Source organism: Labrus mixtus, chromosome 16 (assembly GCF_963584025.1).
Source record: "Labrus mixtus chromosome 16, fLabMix1.1, whole genome shotgun sequence".
Classification (NCBI taxonomy): Eukaryota; Metazoa; Chordata; class Actinopteri; order Labriformes; family Labridae; genus Labrus; species Labrus mixtus.
This window is the reverse complement of record NC_083627.1, coordinates 3,603,460-3,623,679: the sequence shown is the minus strand read 5'-3', so window position 1 is coordinate 3,623,679 and position 20,220 is coordinate 3,603,460. Positions and strand designations below refer to the sequence as shown.

The following is a 20,220-nucleotide window of genomic DNA, read 5'->3' as shown; positions in this document are numbered from 1 at the left end:
AATGTAGTTCAAATCCCATCGCCCCCACCCACTTCATTCCCCCCCCACGATAGAGGAGCAGAGAAGACGTCTATCACTCGTATTGAGCAGAAGAGTGAGGAAAGATAAATGACAAGACTTCAGTACTACATGAGGTGTGTGGTGTACGTACCTGTAGGGACTCTAGGAAGCGGAAGGAGCCCAGACGCCGCCCTCGAGGCACCAGACAGAAGGTGGAGTTGTGGAGGAGCTCCTGGTAATCAAACCTGACGAGAAAAGACAAAGAGTGATTGAAAAGATTAGTAAAGGCAGATTATGATATACGACTGAATATATCTGTGTGTAAATCACTGTGAGCGCTTAATAAGACCTTAAGCAAAGTTCATGGAAAGCAGATGTGAGAATAAATTCATGTGAAAGGAATCGAGTGATTCACTCATGTCACGATGACACAGAGTAAAGAAGCACTCTTTAAGTTTTGGAGCCTCGTACGAAAGTGTGTGTGACCTGCTGTGATAAACAGAATATCTAATAAACAACAAAAACCAAGCAGAGTTATTCAGGCAGAAACACAGCTGATGAGAACATTCACACACACACGTGTGTGTGTGTGTGTGTGTGTGTGTGTGTGTGTGTGTGTGTGTGTGTGTGTGTGTGTGTGTGTGTGTGTGTGTGTGTGTGTGTGTGTGTGTGTGTGTGTGTGTGTGTGTGTGTGTGTGTGTGTGTGTGTGTGTGTGTGTGTGTGTGTGTGTGTGTGTGTGTGTGTGTGTGTGTGTGTGTGTGTGTGTGTGTGTGGGGTTCCTGAACAGCCACTTCAAATAAATTGAAGAACAAAACACGATTGATAAAAAAAAACGAACCCTAATATTTGGTATAATTTTTCAATATGATGGGAACCGGTAGCCATCATATTGATGTGCAGAGGCCATAATCTTCAAGAGCGGGCGACCCCGGTTCGAATCCGACCTTTTCCCGCATGTCGTTCCCCACTCTTTCTCTCTCTCCTCAGTTTCTGACTCTATCCACTGTCCTATCTATATAAAAAATGCATAAAAAGCCTGGAAATAAATCTAAAAAACCCAAAACAAATTCTATATTTCGAATAGGTGACCCACAGATCCAGCTTAATTTTTTAATTTTTAATTTTTAATTTTTAATTTTTAATTTTTAATTTTTAATTTAATTTAATTTTTTTGTCTTTGTGTATTTTATTGCAGAAAATAGATTATCTTTTGCAAAAGGAGGATCAGATACAGAAGTGACACAAGGTCATGAGTGCAATAGCAGAATCCCGGGGCAGTCCCATTTCTGGAGAGTATTTATACATGACTTTTTTTCTTTTTTTTTCCAGCTTAATTTTTTGTGCAAACACTGATCTGAAGTGAAATGACACCTCTCCAGCTACCAGAGCAATTTCCAGATTTGGTCCGCTCCGGGACTTGAACCAGCGACCCTCTGGTTCCTAACTAAAGTCAGATTGAGCTACTGCAGCCCAATAAGGAATCAAACTCAGTAGAGAGAGTTTTGTGTTGATATGTTGTTATACATGAACATTTAAACACACAGAACGCAATTCTATTAAACTCAAATTGATAAGAAGGAAAAAAAAAAAGAAAAGTTTTTAACCTTGGAAGAAAATAGAAAAATACAACTTCGGCTATCGTGTGTCAAAGACAAATGGACTGATCCCAACAGAAGAAGCCTCTAACTTCTGAATCAAGTTCATGATATCAATCAACCAGACACACTGCCTCTCTGCTGCGACACACACTCCCGGTGATATATGACATTCAACATCTGTCACATGAAAATAAAACCACGACTTCTGTGGCTTTTCTCGTCTCATTTTCGGCAATAATGTCTCCGATTATGTGCTGTAATAAATCCTCAAGAGTTTTTTTTCTCTCCGTCCACAGAAATGTTGGCGCCGCTCCAGCCAGCTCCTGTATGTTGGAAAAGATATCCATCACTGGTGCTGAGAAGTAAATATGCCCTAATCTCTGTTCTTCTATTGATTTGTGCTGTAGACAAGAGGGGCCTGAACTGCTGCCAAAGTAGGACTTTTTTTTCCCCGCCGCACTTCTCCCCGACAAGCTGCTTGCCGTACGTCAACCGGGGTGAGCTCCGACACTTCATACTCGTATTTCAAACCCCCTTGAAAGAGAAGCCAAATGGAAACCGCTGCATCAATGCTCGCCTTCATCCAACGAGAAGTGTAACGGGCCGCACGGTGATGAACTGCACCGAAGTAAACAAGACGGGGAAACAAAACCGGCTCTTATGTCAGAGGTACACTTCTCCTTTCATTCTGCTCTTCCTCCTCTTTTAGAGAGTTGTTATGTGGAATCAGTCCAAGTGGGGTTGTATGAGGGACTCATCAATACTGAGTGTACGACCTCCTCATGATGCAGCACGGCCCTCCGTTTATAGAGAAGCCTCTCAGAGTCGATGTTCAACTAGAAACAGATGTAAAAAGGTAAAAGGCCAGTATTCCCAGGAAAAGCTGAAAACACATATAGAACAACTTTGAAATCTTAGGAGAAGTTTGATTTCTGTTGAGCTCACCATGAAGCTGCTTTATATAAACTCAAATCTTAACATTATTGCATTGTCTTTTTTATCCTAAATATCCTTCTCCTATGTATTAATTTTATTATCTTATTGCTTTTATGTGTCGTATTTTATTTTTTCATTTTTATACATATTTTTTTTAAATCTTATTGGTGTGCATTAGTCTCTCAATGATTTTATAAACTACTTTTTCGTCAATAACTTTTCTGCACTTTGAACTGCAATTTAATTTGTCTGAAAGGTGCTGTATAAATAAAGTTTGATTGATTGATATACGACCCAAACAGCTGATCTCTGCACACACTGCGCAGCATGCAGAGGATCACAGAACTTGAACGGTTGAGGAAAAACAAAGAAGTCGGGGTTGCAGCAAGGTGAAGCCGTGGAAACATTAGAATAACACATCCCTATATAACTTCAACTGGTATTGATATTCTGAGGTGGACTTGGCTCCAAAGCCTCCGCGGCGGTATTTAGATTGGCTTCCAAGTACTCGAGTCGGCTTCTCCAAACACGCGGCTGTAACTACAAACTACCACGGCGTTGATAAATGCCTCGTATGACCCAACGTTGAGAATAACCCTGCCTCCTATCCTACTCAACTCCTCGTCTCCTTCCTCCTCATCCGTCTGTTACTTCTGTTTCATTATTTACAGACGGAATATCATTGTTTCATATGCCTGCCATGATTCTTCTCACCCGCTGAGTCATTTATGTAACGCTCCGTGAGTGACAAGACACGGGCCCTGTTAACGTTTACGTGTGTAAATCAGTGTACTTCTTGTGATGAAAGATACAACAGAAAACTCAAAGTACTTGATCTTTTTCGATTTTCTGATTTTCTGAAATTTTCAAAATCCAAAACAAAAAACGCCAACCAGAATTTACATTTTTAGACACTTCAAATCCATTATTTCCCCGTCTACTACTTTACAGATTAAAAAATAAAAGACTGTTGTGGTCAGAGGTGCTGCTTGTCAACAGGCAACTGCTTGGGGCCCCAGACCAGTAGGGGGGCCCCTGAGGGCTCTCGAACATTAAACCAGAGCACTGTCCCCAAAATGTGCAAATTTTGCAATGACAGTAGGAATCCTCCCTAAGGGGGTCCCATCTGACAGCATTCATTTTTGCTGCATTCTTGCAGCGTTGCATGCATTATTGTAGAAAAATGTTGGAGAATCGTCCGTCTATAGGAGAGAAAAACGGAAATGAGGTAAAGGAGGAAGCCTCGGGACATAATGGAGGGCCCCCCAAATTAATCTTTGCCTAGGACCCCAACAGAGTCTGGAATCGCCACTGGTTGTGCACGTGGGGCGCTGGTGGCGCAGTGGTTAGTGCGCGCGCTCCATGTATGAAGGCTGTAGTCCTCCAAGCGACCGGCCCAAGTCTGAATCCCACCTGTGGCTCCTTTCCCACATGTCATTCAACTCTATCCACTATCTTATCTCTCCATTAAAGGCACAAAAAGCCCAAAAATAGTTAGCCTCAGCAGCTGGTGGAGACCAAAACCGAGATAAAAGTCGAGGAAATATGACCGGAAAAGAAGACTGCAAATGAATGTTGTAAACAAATAACTGTTTGCCAACATTATCCAACATGCCTACTCATCTGGACTTCTTCTTCTTCTCCTGCTGGTTCCTCTTCTTCCAGCTCTGTTTGTTTATTTGCAGAGGAGTAAAATATGTCCTTCATTAATCATCCTCCTTTTCATATAACCGGCAGCATGAGAGACGAGATGCAGGGCCTCCTCTTTCTCCCTTAGATGGGAAAAATATGGAGCTCACAGCTGACGTTGGCATCACTTAACACCGCTGCACTCAGCCCTTGGACATCGTGATCTGAATGGTTGTCAGTATGCGAGCGTAGATCCAATATGAATGTGTCAAAACACGCCAAATAAGCGAAAAAAAACACACACACACAAGCGTCAGTTTACTGAAAGGGCGGCCTTGTTTGGCGTTCGCTACGCATCATGCTCCGATATGCCGCCACCTGTTGAGGGAGCTTTGCTATCGTCGTATGTATACATGTGTGCGTGGGCGTCGTTTAGATCAGTGAGCATCTGCAGCAATATAAATCTGCAGCGTGGAGGGTTCATGTGCATTTGAAAATGAATCAGTAAGTGATGGTTAAATGGGATTTACACAACGTATTGCTGAGGGATTTAGTGTCCAAATCTGGTTCTGAGCTCGGGATTTATGTAAACACACTCATTTCAGTAAATTAATTTGCAGATTCTACATTTGAACGATGTAAAAAGTCCTCTGTGAGTTCACATGATATGGTGTTAAAACAGAGCGTGTTGACGAAATATTTGCTGTTTCAGCTGTGAGGAAACATGAATATTTTCCTAACTCTGTGTGTGTGTGTGTGTGTGTGTGTGTGTGTGTGTGTGTGTGTGTGTGTGTGTGTGTGTGTGTGTGTGTGTGTGTGTGGTATATTATGTGTGTGTTTGCATGTTTGGTATCTAATGTGAGACAGTGGGGACCCCTTGACTATTACAAATGTAGTGTGACTGAGCTGGTTATCCTGACCCACTTCTCGCCCTCCGTTCCTGCTGTGTGTGTGTGTGTGTGTGTGTGTGTGTGTGTGTGTGTGTGCGTGTGCGTGTGCGTGTGTGTGTGTTAGAATGCACAACAAGGAGTCAGCTTATGCATGCACGAGGTGGTTTTTCGCATGTGTACTGTATGTCACGATGCACGATCCTGCAGTCTAGCCGGCCAGTCGTCTGCTGTTCTTTTAATGAGGGACTGTACTTAAACGCAGGGAGCGGGTAAATCATTTAACAGCACTTTGTTTCCACAAACAAACGAGCGGACCTGCTGCGTCTGACTGCTGCTTTTTCCCCTCTCCTCCTTTTCTTTCTCTCTGCATTTTCCCTGTGATGATGCAGGACAGAGTTGCAGTGTGTTGTTTAACTAATATGTTAAATCTGGCTATAAGAGCATAAAAAATGGCTTTGACATCATGGCAGCTGAAAAAAAAATCAAGCTATTTACCAATTAATCTCGACTTTCTCGTTTCAATTCATCTCGTTTTTTGGGTGAAAAGGCCAAAAGAATTGCATATTCAAGCTCAATCTCTTGTCTAAAATTCCTATAAGCAACGAAATATCTTCCAGTATGGGTGAATAACTGGGCCACTCTGTCTGTAATGGGGGGTTTGGCTCGTAGGTAAACCCGGCTAAATAACAATGACTCACTGTGTAATCATGTGTGTATGATCGTATGCATGTCATTTCAGATTGTGTGCGGCAAGGAATGTTCAGACTAGACTCCCTGCATGTTAATGTGTGGAGAGCGTTTGTACAGTGTGTATACTGTAACGTACATGTGTAGACGTCGTGCACTTACAGTATATCATAGTGTATATAATTATAATTGTTTTTCATGAATCTGATGTGCCCTGGATGGCATGTTTGCACGATCATTGTCTGGAAGCACTCGTTGTGAATGTGCAGTGTGTGGATGTGGATTACGTAAGATTACAGAACAGGAGAGATATACTGGTGGATTAATGTGTCAAAGTTCATATTTAAAGGGATACAGTGGGTTTAATGTGTAAGCAGATAAAAAGAATACTGTATACTATGCCATACAGACATCAATATCCCCTTGTTGATTTAAGACTTCTGTCTTAAATCCAGTGACATTCAATTTCAGATTTAGAAGAAGCAGCAAATCCTTTCAGTTACGGTTGCTATGACAACTATTGTGGTATTAGCAATGGACACAATGATTGTGTACAGCTGAAGGAGGTCACTGTTATTTACAAACCCACCGTGATTGATCGCTTATCTCTGTAATTTTCCTGAACTCTACACCTAAAAGCATTTTAGCATCTTTCAGATAGTTGTTTTGGTTTTACAGTCCACAACTTAAATGTCTTGGTTCACTCTCATCAGCACTGTTTCCCGACACAGAAGCAGAGAGTTGATTTTTGTAAAGCGAGCTCTGAAACCAATTGTCCACTATCTTACAGAGCGCCAAACGTCAGGTAGACAAAGTTAGCGACTAGCTGTTACCAAAGCTCCTAAAGAGACCAAGAATAAGGGGGAAAAGTCTGACTTTTGGGTTTGCAAAAAAACTCCCAATACAAAAAATGTTGGACCTGAAAGACACCTATGTAGATAAAAGTATTCCCCCTGTTTTGTTTACAGGATGTTTTGCTGACTCTAAGTGACCAAAAAAAAAACAATCGAGGGATTTTCCTGTGTGACTCATCTCCTGGTCGGTTAAATGGAAATTTAAATTCAGACTAAACAACCATTACAAAGGTAAGAAAACACTCTGAAAACAGTCAGAATTGAGCACAATTTCTTTAAAATTGTATGTGGGTAGACAATGTCATTTGGTCTGCTGAGTGTGGCTAACGTTAGCGATGCTAGGTTAACATCCACAACATGCCCCATCTGAATGTGGTTACACATTTCTCCGGTTTATATGCCACTTCAACCTGACAGCCTACAAACATTTTTATCTCAATTTTCTAGATTAAAATACTGCCAGTCTGCGCTGCTCCGAGATGCTCTCCGTTCACTGTGCTTGTTTACATCCGGGTTGTAGAGCGGGGAGAGCAGGCTCATTAACTGGAATTACAGCCCTGACTAGTGGCTGGTGGCTGCGTTGCAGTTTGAGCACAACATTTTTCCTCGACATTAAAGGCTTAATATGTGATTTTTCACTCTTAAATATAATAGAAATCAAGTTTATCCTCTGAAAATAACTCTGTGAGTCATGACTGTCTACAATGGGTGTAACACCCGAGTCCCACTGTCTGTGATGTTTTCAGAGTTTTCAGAGTCCTATCTTCAGTTTGTTTACATCGCCAGGACGGCCGGCTGACTCCTCCCCTCACGTATAAAAGTTGTTTAATTGAGGGACTAGAGAAAAGAAGAATAACATACTGTACTCACTGCTTAACTGTGTTTCTAGATCACGCTCATTTCAGGTAAATTTACATGCAGTGTGAAGATACGAGCATAATAACGATCGCTAGCATTAGCATGCTAACACAACAATGCAGCGCGAGTTGTTTTGGTTTCATGCTGGTGCTCAAGGGCGACATCTGCTGGATCAAAAAATCGCATATAAAGCCTTTAAGGCCCAACATATAAAAATATGAATGATCGTTTAACCGTTTCTGTAAAGGACTAGTAAGGGGTTGACGTTCAACCGTTAAGTCGACTAAATGCGCTCAACTCTACGAAAGACAGATATTTCTGGGTTAAAGAAGATGGGCCGACGTGTTGTACTTTTTGAAAGTTAGATTACGTTTCAGCTTTAAAATCAATGGAGTGTCTCTTTTGTTTGTGCGTGTGTAAAATCTGCAGAAGCATGACGTGCTTAACACCAGGGGTTCTTTGAATACATTTACATCTCATTTCTACGCTCTTGATTGCATATTGAGCATTTCTGTGTTTTGATGAAAGATCCTGATTGTGTACATGTCAGCACTGCTCTGTGTACTTATGTGTGTGTGTTTTTGTGTATGTGTGTCTATCACTGTCTATGCACACACACACACACACACACACACACACACACTGCTTCCTATCACCTTCTTCCGATCCCTCCCTTGCTCCCTGGGGAACAGATACAGTTAAATATTTAACATCCAACGTGGAGCCAATCTATGTAGACTGATAAGAGAAGCTGATTGGGTAGTGTAACACACACACATTAAAGACTGATGTCATTACATTGCTAGCTCTTTTTCATATTTTTGCCTTACAGAGACACAAATAGAGGCACAAGCCACAGAAGTCCCCCCCCCCCCCAACCCGCTGCACTCACACACACACACACACACACCCCCCCCCCCCCTCCAATATATGGTTTCTATTTACATTAATGTTTAAAAAACTAACTAAATGTTTCCTTCCTCTCTATCTGATGTACACTTATTCCTCTTGTGTTGATTGAATGAAAGCAGCGAAACGAAGGATGGGAGGGGCGGGGGGGGGGGGGGGGGGGGGGGAGGAAAAAGGGTGGATGCTATTTGATTGACAGCGGCTTCTGGTCAGTTGATCTCTGCTCCACTTCCTGTAAAGGTCAGGTGTCAATAGAGAGCGTGTGTGTGTGTGTGTGTGTGTGTGTGTGTGTGTGTGTGTGTCAGTGTGTTTGTGTGTGTGTCAGTGTGTGTGTGTCAGTGTGTGTCTCTGTGTTTGTGTGTGTGTGTGTCAGTGTGTGTCTCTGTGTTTGTGTGTGTGTCAGTGTGTGTCTCTGTGTTTGTGTGTGTGTCAGTGTGTGTCTCTGAGTGTGTGTGTGTGTGTGTGTGTGTGTGTGTGTGTGTCAGTGTGTGTGTGTGTCAGTGTGTGTGTGTGTCAGTGTGTGTCTCTGTGTGTGTCTCTGTGTGTGTGTGTGTCAGTGTGTGTGTGTGTCAGTGTGTGTGTGTGTGTGTGTCAGTGTGTGTGTGTGTGTGCTCGTTCCTCCTCGTGAACACAAGAAGTGTGTGGTTGGTTGAGGTTATGGATTAGCCGCCACAGCACTAACAGTCTACTGTCAATACTTTTCATCCTCATGTGGAGCTCATCGAGCAGAACAAGACCTGAATGACAGCAGGGACTGTCTCGTAATGTCAGCACAGACACACGTCCAATACTCTGGTAATGCACGGTCGGAGTTATAAGCTTCACCAATGCTCCTCATCAGCTACTGCCTCTGAAGTTTGTTTTTTATCATGTGCTAGACTTTATTGTTCTTTATTCAGTCTTAAAAATGCATAAATTAAGGTATTCAATGACTCTTTGCTGAGTAAATTTTAAGGCAGAAGAGGCTTTCATTGGTTCAGATTTCTATGAATATCATATGGTTAAGGGTGTGGTATTTTATACATCCAATAAACCGTGATTAAAACTTCCCCTGTTACATTTTTGCCAGGAAAACCTTGTTAAACTTTACCCTTCCCATTGTGACCTAAAAATGACGTTCAAAACCCAATAGTTTAGTCATACAGCAGGAGCAAAGTATAATTCCAACATCCTTTTTTGGCTCGAACGGTACAGCATTAAAACTTGTTTCTGGTTCCTTGTCATTTAAGAAAAAATAAATCAGGTGGGAAGAATACTGTGCGATCTCACGTTCAAACGCTGCAAATGAAACCAGAGAAACCACAGACTGTATAGAGAAATGGACAGCTTGCCTCAGCCACCTCGTGTTGAACAGCATGAAGCCAAAACAGTCTGCGCAGTAGGGATCGGCTGGAAGAGCCGCGTTATTGACATCGAGCAACTTCGGCTAATGAAAGACGTTTAAAAGTCAAAGATGCCTCAGGTTGGTACGGTCCACAGCGGAGCAGACTTTTGTTTCGAGTTGAAGCAGACACTCGCGGTGATGGAATTTCAAAGACTTTTCAATGTGTTGGTGGTCGTGCAGTACTATGCTAATCTGGTGCACACAGGAGACGCATTCATCAATAGAATTGTCAATCATGGTATTTTATACTGTTTGAAAGCATAAAAAAAATAACAAAATAAAAGGAAACAGAAAATGGTAATTTGATGCCACCAGGTGTGTATGTGACATGCATTTTTATTTTCTAATTTGACCCCTGTCTTATCTGTTAACATTGAGGAGGCGAGGTTTATGACCTATACTGTAGCCATCCAGCGGGGGAGCTTTAAATCTTAGCGTCTCCCCTTGAGGCGAGGTCTTCCACTGTCCGTTCTTTATTCGCTCTATGATAGAAACTGATGTTTTTATAGCCAAAAAAAAGTTCTCCACATATCGCTGTCCTCCTCTGCTACCGAATGCGGATCCTTCCCTTCATACCATCCTGACCTGACCACTGCGACACTGTGAACATATCCTTTCAATTTTTTGTGGCTACATCCCCTATCCACGTCCCCTCCACCTCACTTGAACTGTCCTCTGCCATGCACAGTCCTCCCTGCAGGCTCCGGTCCCCGCATGCCAGCGTCCTGTACACATGAACAAGCACTTGACATTAAGGGGTATAAAGCCTCCTTCACTGCATTCATAAGGGTTATTCGTCCCATGCTTTTATCAATGAGTTAGTTATATGATACTTTAGGGCCGTGAGGCAGCATCACCGACAGGATGTAGCCTCACCTGCTACAAAAAAAAACAACACTTTCCCGTTTATTAAACGACCCCAAGCTGCCTTCACAATCTTTCTCTGAAGACAAGGGAAGTGTGTGTTTTAAACACCGAGTGAGATTGAGAGAGGACAAAGAGATTGTTTTAAGCAGAAGATGATAAGAGGGTGGAGGATAAAGCAGGGGATTGCAAAAAGGATAAAAGAAAGACATGGGAGAGAAATATGCATGTATGTCGCCAGCTGCTGCCTCAGCCTCTGGGATTCATGCGGACGGGAGGGTTGGAGGAGAAAAAGTCACAAAACTGCAGCTCTGACTGCAGGCAATGGGTCAGACGCTGAGTTACCAAACCCACACTGAACACGCCAGCAGACTGAGGCGGTGTCAGGAGGGTCAAAAACATATGACTGCTGTATTTTTCTTTCGGATAAAAGAAAAGCACATTTGAAGAATGAGAAGAAGAATTAGAGGGTACTGAAAAAGTGAAAAGTTTTCTGGAATAGTAAAGATAGACAGAATGAAAGCCAGGAGTCTAAATAGACAGTTCAGGTTTCAGAACGCGAAGGAATGAGGTCTTTCAGTATCCACTTACATTAAACACACAGAGACAGAAACCGACAGAGGGAGGGAGAGACGAGTACTCGTGCTCATCTTCGAGAACGTCTGTAATCTTTTTTCTCCTCTTCTTTTCTCTCCTTATCGTCCCGTCTTTCCTCTCATTTTGGTAATCTCCAAGCAGAGACAGAATGAAAATGGACTTGTGTTATATATGTGTGTGTGTGACAAATAAGTCAAGAAGAGAAAAAGTAGGTGTATCCAGATGTTAAATCCTCTCCTGCAGCTGTTTTATGTAAGAAACTATAACACACACACACACACACACACACACACACACACACACACACACACACAGTTACGCCCCAGTCTTAGTAGCAGATGGACAGATAAGCTGCATCCCTCAATCACTGTTCTATATTCATCATCTTCTCATTCCTCATCTCTCATCACCTTGATGGTGATGACTTGAAGCTATCGCAAAAAACTAAAACGCCGTAACAAAACTGACGACAAAATCGAGAAGAAACAGAAAACTAAAAATGATCAGTGCTAACAAAAATTGAAAGTAAACCCAAAGGAGGAAAAAAAATGAAAAATGTGGCTACTTGACAAAAAGTTGTATTGGATTCTGTTTTTTCGCTTAAACGCCACATGAAACTCCTAAATTAGCCTAGGCAGGTGTTACCGCGCAAGCTAGCTGTTGAAACTTATAATAAAATATTTCCAGTTAACTAATTTGTAAGTGCTTTACTGTCTTTTTTAAAAACTATATAACTACAGTAAATAAAGGATTTTCATTGGCTAGTGAGCGAAGGTTGGCAACATTAGCTCACTAGGCAACATGTCTTGTAGCCACGCTAGCTGCTTCAATGAGTGCTAGGGTTGCTGATTTTCTACTTAAAACTTCTATAGTAAGTGTTTTTACCGGTTTTATTAACTTTGTCTACAAGTTTTTGGAGTATTGGACACCTCTGCAACAAGTCTGCTCTGTGTAAAACCTTTGAAGGTAATGACATTAGCATTGTCAAACAAGCTAGCAAACTGCTCGGCTCCCGGTCACAACTTGCTAACGAATGAAGAACATTGAAGTTCACAGCCTACAGTGCTGCCGCTGTAACATTTCTCTGTGTGTGATGACAGAAATACCAGACGTACAGATACTCCACCGACTAAAGGAGCTGACTCTGGCTCTTTCTCGACTGTTGATACCTTTCATGAGGCCGCCCTAGGGCGCGGTGTGTGTGACTCGCGGCAGCCGGCAAGAAAATTCTGAAATATTTAACAGTTACTTTCGCATATCTTGAATTGAATCCCAGCACAGCTAAACTGTTAAATGGATTTTATATTTAGAAAGGAGGACCCGGGAGCTCCAGCAAAGACTCAAGCTACTGCAACAAGACATTTTAGATTGATGGCCTGCCGTGTAATTGAAAAGGTATCAAAACCTTGAACCCCCCCGCTCTATCCAAGCAGAACCTCTGTGCGCCGCTCACGCCATGATTGAGGCTTACACATGAAACCCTCAGAAGTCTGACACTTTGTTAATTTTGATTGGAGTAGATGCGTAGTAAAAGCTACTTTATGAGGTTGCACATCAATTTTTCACCTGTTATTTATTAGTGATGAAGTTGTTTTTAGCCTGAAGCTAGCTGCTGTGTGTTACACTACAAACCTCACAGATTTCATTCAGTGATTGGATATCTCGTCTGTAGTATATCACGATCCCTTGAAACAAAAATAAACTTATTTAAAAACATGGATTCTTTTGAGGTGAAACCACAAATGTTAAAATATATGTCTTAACTTTAAATATAGATAGGGGTTACATAGATCGGAATAGGGGATACTTTGAGGTAGAAAGTTCAATTAAACAGCAGTAAAATTTAACTAACAGCCTTGTGTACCTGACAGAACCATCGCTGTGCTGACAATCAATACGACCAACATTGAGTTTGAAATTGAGTTTGGCTTTTTTTGTATGTCTATCTGTATTTGTGGTTTTTAAAGAAGGTCTACTTCTTGTAAATAAACTATAGCTTTAAAAATAAGCCTGGTGATAACCTTAAAGGCTTTATATGTGATTTTTCTCACTTAAATATAATATAAATCAAGTATATCCTCTGAAAATAACTCTGAGTCATGACTGTCTACAATGGGTGTAACACCTGAGTCCCACTGTCTGTGATGTTTTCAGAGTCCTATCTTCAGTTTGTTTACATCGGCGGGACGGCCGGCTGACTCCTCCCCTCGTGTATAAAAGTTGTTTAATTGAGGGACTAGAGAAAAGAAGAATAACATACTGTACTCACTGCTTAACTGTGTTTCTAGATCACGCTCATTTCAGGTAAATTTACATGCAGTGTGAAGATACGAGCATAATAAAGATTGCTAGCATTAGCATGCTAACACAACAATGCAGTGTGAGTTGTTTTGGTTTCATGCTGGTGCTCAAGGGCGACATCTGCTGGATCAAAAAATCGCATATAAAGCCTTTAATCAATGCTTACTTATTCATTTCTTTTTTATAAAGTTATGGACAAAGATTTAAGCTTTGCAGTGCGTTTACACACAGAGCTCTACTGTTAACTCATTATTTATAAAAGCCAAATGTTTCTCCATGTGTATAAGGGTTTGACTGTAATAGAAAGATTGATACAGTAACACATGCAAAAGCAATATCTGACACTGAAACTTACTGACTGCTGAAAGAAACATTCTGATATTGCGACTCCCTGTGTCCTGGTCCGATCTCTAAATCTCATCTCCTGTCTTCTCTCTCTCTCTTCCTGAACCAAACACACACACACACACACACACACATTCTCACTTCCACACAAACACCTGGGCGGCTAGACCTCGTAGTGTTTCAGATATTACTCATCCAGCGGGGTTCACACATAGGGGATAACTTCTCCAGCCCTTCTCAGTCTCTTGCAATAAAAAAAAAAGAAAGAAAACACGAGGCATTTATTTGTGATGCCTCCAGAGCAGTCGGCCTCGCAGTATCAAAAGCCACCATTCCTCTGTGTCTCTTTGCTATCTCGCAGCAGACTCACTAATGGATTTTCTGCCACGCAGCTTTGTCTTCCTCGGTTACCAAAGAGTCATTACTGTGGAGGTCTCGAGTGCCGGGCTAAAAGGGAGGGATTTTTTTTTCTCCCTTTGCATTTGGGTGTAGTCCTGTTGAGAGAGAATTAAACTCTTCTCTTATAATAATGAATCTGCATCTCTTTTCTATATCCTCTGACGCCTCATGATTTTACACCAGTAAGACATATAAAAACGATTTCTTACCACATTCAAATAGATAGAAAATGACAGATTACATTAGCGCCGGTCCATAACCCCCCCTTCATGTGTGACTACACCTGATACAGCAGTTAGCAGTGTTGCTGAGGCTGGCACCCTCTCACATTTTCTCCTTTTAAATTAACACTTATTAACACCCTTCACAGAATCACACGACGTGCCCTGGCTGCCAGAGTTTGGACTCATCTTTTGTCAAAAGTGACACTTGACATGTTATCCATGCTGTCATCTCTAAAACTAGAGACCTGAAAGCAGCAGGCAACAGATCAATCTCAGGGTTCACAGGATGAAGGATGTGGTTCATTTCAGCTACAGAAAAATAGCCAGAAGTTTCTGTTTTTCAAAAAAAAAGAAAAGTTTTGTCTGTGAAAATTCATTTTTCAAGCTCTGACTCTACCTGACAGTGACAGAGCTTCTAGCTCAGTATTAATTTCAGTCTGCTTCTCCACTACCCAAAAAGTCTTCATTGGAGCTTTACAGTTATACACGACCGCGTTGTACAAAATATTAAGCTCCAATTTCAACATTAAAGAAAAGACGAATATAAAAGACAAGATACATACCTAAATATTACATAACATTACAGTATAAGACTGAAATCTAGGCACGCTAACATATATTTAATTTAAGCTTTTTAGCTATTTTAAGTATGGACTAACTTACAAAACATGTTTAAAGGCTTTATATGCGATTTTTGGATCCAGCAGATGTCGCCCTTGAGCACCAGCATGAAACCAAAACAACTTGCGGTGCATTGTTGTGTTAGCATGCTAATGCTAGCAATCTTTATTATGCTCGTATCTTCACACTGCATGTAAATTTACCTGAAATGAGCGTGATCTAGAAACACAGTTAATCAGTGAGTACAGTATGTTATTCTTCTTTTCTCTAGTCCCTCAATTAAACAACTTTTATACACGAGGGGAGGAGTCAGCCGGCCGTCCGGGCGATGTAAACAAACTGAAGATAGGACTCTGAAAACTCTGAAAACATCACAGACAGTGGGACTCGGGTGTTACACCCATTGTAGACAGTCATGACTCACAGAGTTATTTTCAGAGGAGATACTTGATTTCTACATTTAAGTGTGAAAAATCACATTTAAAGACTTTAAATCTGTACTAGCTATTCTTATCAAAGTGTGGCATCCTTTGTTACCGGTTTGACCGTCATTTTTAGAAGTTGTACAGAAACCCAGAGTCCCTGGAGAGCAGTAAACTAGAAAAAGAGAAGCATTGTCATTGTTATATAATATATTCTCCTACATTACGCCAAAATGTATTACAATGAGTCCATTTGTTTTTGGCGGGGGGGTTATGCTTTTATTTTAGAGAGAGAACAGCGGATAGAGTCAGAAGTCGGGGAGAGAGAGAGAGAGTGGAACGACTAACCCTAGCCCTAACCCTTTTGTACATTTTGTGATTTTTATATTTTATATCTTACATTTTTAAATTCTATTTTATATATTGTAATATCTTCTTATTCTGTACTATTTAAGTTGTTGCTAGTTCTGCTTTATTTCCTTGTTAATTGTTTAGCACCAATACACCAAGTCAAATGTGTAAATGTACTTGGCAATAAACCCAGATTCTGATTCTGATTCTGATTCTGATGGGGAAAGGGATCAACAGGTCGGATTCCAACTCGGGTTGCCAGCTTAGACGACTACATGGGGCGAGCACACTAACCACTAGACTGAGTAAACATTTAAAGCACCCTTTAAAACACACAGGATTAGAGCACACTGAGATATAGGCTGCATGTGTGTGTGTGCTGTATTTAAATCTCCATGTGGCTGCATTCCTGTCCTCCTGCAGTCATCATCCATGTGGAACGTTGTAAAAAGGTCCTGAACTCTGCGAGATAAACCACATAACCAGTCCAAACCCTTTTTATATCCCATCGGCTGTTGTTTCTGGACTCGCTGTTCGGCTGCACACACGCTCGTCGTGTACACAAATACACCGACCGCCGTGCACCCTGTCATTACACACAATCCCTCGGCTGCTGAGTGTGTTCCTGTTTGTGTGTTTCCTTTTTTTTTTTTGATAATACCACTCTCCATGCGTACTTACTCTCCTCTCTCTCTCTCTTTTGTCTTTATCTGTTTCTCTCGCTGTCGTTAATTACGGAGAGACGGGAAGACTAAGCTCTTTAATCTGTACGGATTTGACCCCACCGCCAGCTGATCCTTTAACACTGTTACTTATACCTCCATCCTGCATTAGCACACACACAAACACACAAATACACACACATATACGGAGCGTGTAAATATTAAAAGTGCATAAGAGGGGGATTTGTATCCTTAATCGTGTTCATTTCATGACACGAAAAAGCGGGAGCAGACAGAGCAAAAGCACAGAACTGGGATTATATTTTTTTAACTTTCAGTGCCTGTGAATGTCTCTAAATTCAAGGATACAATAAAAGATTCAGAGGATAGAGAACTATGTTGCCGTCCTGCCATTTCAACCTTGACAACAAGTTGAAAAAAAATTTTCTGAAGTGCACCCATTTCTTTAAAAAAAAGAAAAAAGGTTTTGTGCAATTTTAAAACGACTTTAAATACCATTTATGAAGTAGTTCTAGCTAGGTTCATCAGAGTGGTTCTCACTTAATCTCTTTAATGTGGCTTTATTTGTTCTCCAAAACCACATTTAGTAAATGTTTAACTAACACAGATTAAATAAAAAAGCAGAAAATATGAGCGACTAAAAGCCCCTGAGATGTGAGCACAAAAAAGGTTGCAGATTAAAATTTGTGGTATTTAGGCCTTATCACTACAACAACACACACACACACACACACACACACGAGCTCCTCGGGCAGTAACACAGTGGTCAGCGCTGTAGTGTAGCTGGAGAGAGGGTGTGACAGACTTCATCATGTGGGGTTGTGTTGGTTATATATAGAAATGGGAGCACAGCTGTCCGTCCATTAGGCTAAAAGCACAGCGAGCGCAGGAACACGACAAGAGAAGTCAGTGACCCCGGCCTGCCTCTTCTCGACAAGACGGAGATGAGGAGGAGGGAGATGGAGAGAGAGGATGGAGGCTAGAGGAGAGGAGAAGAAAGAGTGATGGACAGCTCGGGACAGAGCTTGTTTGATTTTAAGATTTTTGACGTGTGTGTAATGTTTGACGAGACGTTAGCCTTTAACTGACTCGACATGATGCAACGCAAAAACAAATAGAAAAGAAAAAAAAAAAAAAACTTGGTTCATAATCTGGTAACAGCCTCAGGGACCGAGGCTGAAAAAAGCCACAGTCGTACTGCATGTCAAAGGATTGTCTGGTTATTGGATTAATTGCATGTTTTCTAAGAGAAATTGCAGCATTAAAGTTTTTATCATCAGCCAGCTCCAGTCCTGCATTATTTACAGTTCCTCTTTTGCAAATATGTCAAAATAAAGTTTTTGATTTCAGAATTCACTTTGATGCTTTACACGAAATAAGAAGCTGCAGCAGCACCCAGCCAGTTAGTCCAGTTTAACCATTTCTCATGGTTTAATTGAATTAAACAAGATTTATCATGGCAACACCTTAGTCTTTGAGGTGTGTTGTTGTTGTGTTGTTTTGCTTTAGTCAAGCCATTTGATTCCAGCTCGAGATCGGACCGATCCGATCTTTTATCGGTATCGGGTTCGATATAGAAGTAATTTACGTATCAGATATCGAGCTGATGCCGCAGATCCAGGTCACAGGTCACAGGTCACAGGTCACAGGTCACAGGTCAAGAAAGATGGTTGGCCACTTTAAACATTCTCGGCTCGCTCGACTGAACTGTAAGAAGTTCCCACAAATCGTCTCCATGACGACATTCAATGAGATGGGTCATCTCCTTCTATATGTAAAAAAAAAAGGACAATTCTTTCACTTTCAGTTTAAAACATTTAATTTTGAAAAACCTTGACAGTTGTTGCTGCTTCCTGTTTGTAAGTGAAGCCAGCACACAGCTGTGTGCAGCCTCACACATACTACCAACAACAATAATAACATTATTAGTTTTGATACAAAAATATCGGTATCAGTACCAGAATCGGATCGGAACTAAACTGGGCTCAAACACTATTTCCTTTGCCACTTTGCCAGCATTTATATTTGGATTAAGGAGGTGGTGAAAAGTGGGAGGAAGTAATTATAAAGGGAGGAAATTGTGAGACAAAGGACAAAGACAGAGGAAGAACTTGACAGGAAATGGAAACTAACAACGGAGGAATTTTGACACAGGAGGCCAAGGTCGTGTATCCTGAGTGAGACCTAAAGCCATTGTTGAGTTGTTTAAGAAGTCATTGTGTCACATATCATCTTCTATGGTTTCCCTGAATTAGAGTTTTTAAACAAACCCATTATCTTTTTTATCATACTTCACCAAAAAGTTCCCCAAAATGTTACCGAACTGCAAATACATCACAAACTGGATGACCTGGATGCTGACCCCAAAGATGACAACCCATTCACCTCAATGAGAATTCCTTCGCTTGCACGTTGACAAACGTTTCAAACTGGGTTTACTTCCTGCCACCACCACCACCACACCCCCCCCCCCCCTCAGGTGTGTCATCAGTACTGACCCTGCTTCTCCTCCTACCAACCACGCCTACCGCTAAAGACACTGAAGTGAATCCTCCTAACGCATTATCATAACATCCCTTTCAGCTCGTTACTATACCAAACAACAAGTTAGCAAGCGGCCGTCTGTTTACCTTCCATCCATGTACTTCAATATGTTTAAACTCCTTCAGCTGACACAACATGAATCACGTCTCTTCGTCTCTTTAAAAATGCATCGTTCTCGCTCCAGTACTCGCCATGTTTGATATCTCAACTCGTTTCCTTCTCGACTTATGTGGTTCGACTTTCATCCAGACTGACATGTTCACATGTATTTGAGAAGTCCGGTTTAGTTTGACTAACACAAGATTATCGATTATTTCCCATTTCCCAGATATGACCATCAGTATCTTTAATTACTGACAAAAAACGCACAAAAAGTTCCTCTTGTTTCTTCAAAGTGACATTTTCATCACACCTGCAGTTTTCGTTGAGGGGAAACAGCAAGGCTTCTAGACAGTAGGCCAAGGCCTTTTTTGCAGTTTGGATAAACAACACTCCCTTTTCTGTGTGTTCGATGGGGAATATCAATAGAGCCAGAAGGAGAAAGCAGAGCTATATGCAGACAGAAATATAAAACATAAGCATACAGTCTGCTAGAGAAGTAGACAGAAGGAGAAGCTCACGGTCTGTATGCAGTAGGTGTCTGCTGCAAGTCTAGCGTGACTGATCTGAAATCAGGTTTTCTGCCTACAAATATAGAGCCGAGCGGGCCGGGGACTCCTCCACCTCTCCTGTTTTTCAGAACCGTGCAAGTGCGTATAGGCGACAACCCCTGCTTTTCATTTTCCATTATGGCCGGATACTCTCTCCAACATGCGCATAGCAGAGTGAAGGAGGGAGGGGACGGTGTCTCAGAAGACACTGAACATTACTGTGCTTCATAAGTCATGATGCTGGGAGGGATGGATACAGGAAAGGGGAGGACGGAGGGTATGGCGGAATCTGAAAGCATCAGCAGCAAAGGAGGACAGTGTTTTGGGTGAGACGGGAGAGGAATTATTTAGATGTGAATTTACACATCAATGACACTTTTCTCCCTCTCATGATTCCCCCGGCTTCATGCTTGAAGTTAAACGCGTTGGGAGCTCGCACGGATAGTCGGATATGCTGCATTGGTGAACAAATG

At 41.6% G+C, this 20,220-nt stretch overlaps 1 protein-coding gene across 2 annotated transcripts in view; it reads right to left on the bottom strand.

Annotated features, from left to right (window-relative positions):
• Positions 1-20,220, bottom strand: part of ext1c (exostoses (multiple) 1c) — a 102,108-nt gene that overhangs the window by 15,056 nt on the left and 66,832 nt on the right. For both annotated transcript variants that reach the window (XM_061059015.1, XM_061059016.1), the window contains exon 3: positions 152-245. In XM_061059015.1, coding sequence (XP_060914998.1) covers positions 152-245 — 94 coding nt within the window. The remainder of the gene's footprint in view (positions 1-151; positions 246-20,220) is intronic.